The sequence below is a fragment of the Chaetura pelagica genome, unplaced genomic scaffold (assembly GCF_000747805.2).
Source record: "Chaetura pelagica isolate M959 unplaced genomic scaffold, ChaPel_1.0 scaffold15, whole genome shotgun sequence".
Classification (NCBI taxonomy): domain Eukaryota; kingdom Metazoa; phylum Chordata; class Aves; order Apodiformes; family Apodidae; genus Chaetura; species Chaetura pelagica.
This window is the reverse complement of record NW_009953507.1, coordinates 4,202,446-4,208,445: the sequence shown is the minus strand read 5'-3', so window position 1 is coordinate 4,208,445 and position 6,000 is coordinate 4,202,446. Positions and strand designations below refer to the sequence as shown.

The 6,000-nt window shown below is 36.9% G+C and overlaps 1 protein-coding gene across 1 annotated transcript in view; it reads right to left on the bottom strand.

Moving 5' to 3' along the window:
* Positions 1–6,000, bottom strand: part of CERK (ceramide kinase) — a 33,826-nt gene that overhangs the window by 9,684 nt on the left and 18,142 nt on the right. Inside the window, exons 8-9 of the mRNA XM_009999459.1 lie at positions 2,593–2,667; positions 656–808 (exon numbers count right to left, since the gene is read on the bottom strand). Of these exons, the coding sequence (XP_009997761.1) occupies positions 656–808; positions 2,593–2,667 (228 nt within the window). The remainder of the gene's footprint in view (positions 1–655; positions 809–2,592; positions 2,668–6,000) is intronic.

Here is a 6,000-nt window from a genome sequence, read left to right as displayed (position 1 = left end):
AAATCACAGAACGCAAAAAATGCCTTCCAGCAGCATAGGATTTGTCCATATATTACCTAACTAGGCTTGAACAGACAGCTCTCTCTGTAATAAGTGCTGGAAGAACAAATTAACAATTTCATCAGCCAAATGTCCAAGACAGAGAAGTGCCTCTCTTTCTAACTGATTGAAAAAGTAAAAATTATTAGTGCAGAAAAATATTACTTTTTCAGGCAGCTAACACTACATGACATATAGCAAACCTTTTCTAATAACAACACAGAACAGCACTAGCAACTTTATTAATAAATAAAAGCTTATTAAAATAAATTAATTAGGGTTGATTCCAAAATCAGTTATTGTAACAGTTCAACATAAACTTTACTTCTCTATAAAAAGCTCATAAAATACTCAAAATATTAACTACCCATTAATTTATTAACTGTGCTATATAGTCAAATTCAACACAATTTTAATAGGCACTCCATTATTATTGTCCTCCAAGTTACGGAGCGTTACATAACATGATCCAACCTAACTGGTAGCATAAGGAGTTTAAAATCAGGTTCAGGCTGCCTCTTAGGTTTTAAAGCTTCAGAGAAACCTGGTGTGGAGAGAGCACACCAAGTGCTATGTTTACATACTGACACAATGGTATAATGATTACACAAGTTACCTGAGTAGTCATATCTCATTGGACCCATCCACCGCTTCTTTTCACTATCTTTTAATATATCTCCATAAAAACCATAACCCAGCAATGACACAGAGTACTTCAAAAATGTGTTGTTATGATGTACAGAAGAGACATCCAGAGGCTGACAGTCACCTATGAAAATTTGAAGTGCAGTGCTCTATTAAAACTTTATCTCCACTTGCAAACACAATATTAACTTCAACATTACAATTTTTTTAAAAATAACAAATATGCTGGATTTATGTCATAACGTTATGTCCTATCTCCATATATATTTCTTATACATGCAGGAAGGGGAAAATAATTTTTAATAATAATTTAATTTAGTATTTAAAAAGCATTATGCACTAAGTGGGAAGAAAGGTTGGAAGGCTAAAAATCTATCATGGAGAATTTACACTCATTTGCTATATATCAGTAGATGGGGATGTTATAGAAGAGATCAATGCAGTATCTGTACATTTACTGTGTACTACTTAATCCTGTATGCCATACATCCTGAGGTTCATTCTAGCTGGAAGGGGCCTTAGGAGGTTTCCCATCAAAACTCCCACTCAAAGCAGGTTCAGTTTTGAGGTCAGATCAGGTTATTCAGGGCTCAGACAGTGAAGCTCTGAAATCCCCCAAGAACAGAGACTACACCACCTTTCTGATGTCCTCATAGTGTAAACTTTGGAGTGGTGGTGGGTTTTGGGGGATTGTTTTGTTTCTTTCCTTGGTTTTTTTGCTTGGTTTGGGCTTTTTACTTTTCTTTCACATTACACCCACTGTCTCTCATCCTTCCATAATGGACTACTGTGAAGAACCCTTTGTGTGAGAAACAATCTAAAAAATCTAAATATGTGTGTTGCAAGCCGGTACTGAGGGGCTACCTCAGAAGCAGAACAGTAGAACAGTTTCCCACAGTATGTATACATGCACATTTAATAATTAATCTAAAATACTATGATATAGTAAATCCACGCATCCCTCTGTAATCCCAGTCGAGTGGCCTAAACTCCACATCTGCTGACCAGATTTAACCACAGACCGGTAACAGAGAAGCACGTGTGAAAACCTTCGCAACACCAGCTCCTAAAACTGAAACTGTTTAGCAAAAAAACATAATAATGAAATAATTCTCACTTGGAAACTCTGCCTTCTATGCTTACACAACATTTTTATACCTAAAGACTACCTTATACAGTTTTTCAAATTTAGTATTAAAAACTATGATCCTTCAGTATGTGTAAGATCAGATGGGCATCACAAATCACAATGCACTGAATAAGCCACGTTGTGTCCTTCAGCTCCAGTGCAGTTCAGGGACTCCAACACTAAAGGAGTTTGAGAAGTGGTTATGTCAGCATCTCTACTGATGACAACATATCAAAAGCATTTACTCAAGACCAGATGTTTTTCTCACTAGTTCCTCCTCAAGTCTATGACTTACAGATGGTAAGAATGAGGAACTATCAGGTAATTCCAGTCAAGTGGAAGCCATACTTCTGACTTGGCATGGAAGCATTGCACAGGACAACTGGACATCCAGTACAAAATACTATTATTCCAAGTGTACATGCACTTGTCATAGCTTTTTCTAAGAGGAAGAGAAATAAATAGTCCAACAAGTTACACTGCTTATTGTATTTTACTATTTCCAGAAACATGGCAGAATGAATAAAAACTTAAGAACCAGATATGAACCTTCAAAATGTAATGATCCCTTGAAAACAATTAATTACAGTAGAGAAATTAATTATTTTTTAACTTGCTGTGTTTCAAATTAGAATTAAATCTCAGACAAAACTTTTATGTTCCAACTCAGTTATGTTCAAATTATATTTCACATGTACCTAGAAAGAACTAAATGCAGTAACTATTTTTGGCTATTTTAATTATTTTCATTATAAAAACACCGAACTGTGACTGCTCACCTAAAATAATATGAAGAGCTGATGTTACTGGGTCAGAAATGCCAACAGTTGAATAGCATACGCAATCTGTTGATCCTGAAAAATAAAAAGACAGAGGTTAATTGTTACGTTTTTTTAAATACAAGTAGTATTGGCATGGTCCTCCCAGGAAAAGCATTCTGTTCCTTTGGCCTGCCCCTTTATTTCATGGAACAAAGGAAATGTAAGGACACAAATTTGAATTGTAACTTTTCAACCCCCAATAATGAGTAGAATTTCTCTCCATACCAAGTTTATTGGTGGAAAGAAAATAAGTTAATTCACACAAAACTTCACTCTGTTCACAAAGGCATGTAACAACAGGACAAGAGATAATGGTTTCAAGCTAGAGAAGGGCAGATTTAGTTTGGACATTAGGAAAAAGTTCTTTAATATGAGGGTGGTGGATCACTGGAACAGGTTGCCTAGAGAGGTGGTGGAAGCCCTGTCCCTGGAGACATTTAAGGCCAGGCTTGATGGGGCTCTGAGCAATCTGTTCTAGCTAGAGATGTCCCTGCTTATTGTAGGGGGATGGACTAGATTACCTTTAGAGGTTCCTTCCAACCCAATACACTCTATTCTATGAAAAATTTCAGGATCGCGTTACAGCTTTTCTTACTCATTGAGATCTCATAAAAATAATTTATTCATCATCACAGAATGCCAGGTTGGAAGAGACCTCAAGGATCATCTAGTCCAACCTCTCTAGGTAATCCCATAGTTTACATGAGATGGCTCAGCACCCTGTCAAGCTGAGACTTAAAACTGTCCAATGTGAGGGAATCCACCACTTCCTTTGAGAGACTATTCCAATGTTTGACTGTCCTCATGGTGAAAAATTTACCTCGTGTCCAACTGGAATCTCCCCAGGAGCAACTCATGTCCATTACCCCTTGTCTTTTCCATGTGACTCCTTGTAAATAGGGAGTCTCCATCTTCTTGGTAGCCACCCTTTAAGTACTGGAACATGGTAATAAGGTCTCCCCAAAGCCTTCTTTTCTCAAGGCTGAACAAATCCAGTTTTCCCAGCCTCTCCTCATATGGCAGGTCCTCCAGTCCTCTGAGCATTCTGTGGCCCATCTCCTGTTTTTTTGAGGAAGTGATATAAACTCCAGACTGTCAACATCCCCTCCATCTCCAGCTGTACCTTAAACCAGAAACTCCTGCTTAGTTCTATTATTTGAAAATCAGTGAATACTTGCTTTCAGGAGTTACTTTATAAGTAGGTGAGAAGCTTTAGGCTTCACCTATATTCTGTCTCCATTACTACCTACGTTCAGGCCACTCCTTGCTATGTCCATTCATTATTTTTAGTGCTGTTTAGAAACAGGCACTTTTCCCCAGTCTCTATAAAAAACAATCCAAGAGCTGATGTAGGGTTCTAAATCCCACTCTACAGTAGGGATTCAAAAGTCAGGGCTAGATGTACTGAAGCATTTTTGTTGCGGCATCTAACTCCAAAGTAATCTTGCAGTTTCTCCCATCCCTTCCTTGAAATTGAATTCCATTGAAATAAGGCTGGATATCTGAAAATAAAAACTTATTTTGTCCACATGTAAGTTCTCAGATTTGTTACTGATACACTAGATGTAGAGCAGCTCAGATAAATATTGCATTTCTCAGGCCTAATCAAATTGAAATAAAAAACTGAAAATGGAGAAGTGAGTTATCACTATTTAAAACCTACTTTTGTTTCTTTTTCACTTTGAAAACAGTCAGAACATGTCCACTTATGAATAGGAGCATAGAAACAGCTTTCTGCTCCAACTTTCTTCTCAGGAAATGGACACCACTTCCCCTACAAGTGAAGGGTACAAGAGATGCTTCTATCAAGTAAATGACATGCAGATGCCTGGCACAGTAAACAAGAAGCAGCTCCAGTAGCATACTAAAGAGAATATAACAGGACTACAGAACAAAAGAAAGTTTTAGTAAGATCTCTCCTTACAAGGTTGAGATTCAAGATGGTGCAAGCATATCATAACTAGCATGTGCTGCTGCACTCAAAATGGGACCCCAATTTCTCTCAGTATTGGAACAGACAAAATACACGGATGTTATCATGCCACATTTTGAATTTTATAGCAGAAAATACTAGGTAGAGTTCAGACACTGAAACTATACATTACTGACAATTTTTTCAGTTTAATTTTGCTTCCTACACTCATGAATTTGAGTTAGGCAAAGAAAATTCTGACTACTCTTTAAAAGAAAGACAAACAAATAGTCACTAGGAAGAACTACTAAAAAATCTGATATGAACTTTCACTGCTGAATGTACAAGTCTAACATTTCATCTAGCTGCATTCTGCTGCTAGAACTACCCCAGTCACATTTCTCTTGATATAAACAGAACTTCCAAATTGTCTTACACTCCAGGTGGAAGGAGAAGAGGGGAATTCATACAAAGTACATTTTAACATTGGACACATACCTCCCTCCAGTCTTTTGTAGTCAGTTAAAAGCTGATTTATCTGTTGGACAATTTTAAAGAACTTCTTTTCATTTCTATTTGTTAACTAGCAAGGGAGGGCTAAAATTAGATCTGAAGTTTGAATTCAACTGTAATTCTAAAATGAGAAGCTGGGGAAGACAGCAAATATTTACCAACTGCCAGAGCACCCAACCTGGGCAAGAAGATGTCATAGCTCTTGACTTATGTTAGGTGACAGATGTTGTTTGTTCTGGTTAAACCAAGAGAAAAATGACATACATGCTCTTGACAGATTTTCTGGGGCAACAGCCTGAGTGAAGGAAAATAAAAGAGGTTTTTATGGGTTGCATAGAGCTACATGCAAATGTGAATAAAATAGTTGGACTGCTCATAACTGAGCCCTAATTCATTAAAAAAGAGAGATCTTCAACGTGGAAACTGATTTTTGCAGTGGTGTGCTAGAAGAGAAGAAAACTGGCATGCAAGGGAATGATTATGTTTCAGGTTAAAGACACCTAGAAGTAGCTACATGTGTACACGTTAACATCAGGACTTCTGCAAAATGGTTTTCAAATGACAAGGACCTGACATGTCTAAAAGTAAAGGGAAAAGCTACTTTTCCAGGGCAAGATGAATGTCCTGGACATAGTCATATTCTACTCCAAGTTTTTTACACCTTCATCTCTGCATCCAGAAACCAAGAAATCAAGTTTAACGTCTGTAAAGTGACAGACTGGCTTAAAAAGGACTTTGGTGTGAATATATTGTATAATATTGTACTATCACAGTACAATAAAAATGGATTAACACAATAATGGCAAATTTAAGAGATGACATTAACATCATGGGGAAAAGCAATCTTAACTGTTTTTCATAGCAGCCCCACCATATTAAATGCAGTATATTTAGCTCTAAGACTCTCATTTTCAGAAATATAATGGATTTAAAATGCTGAA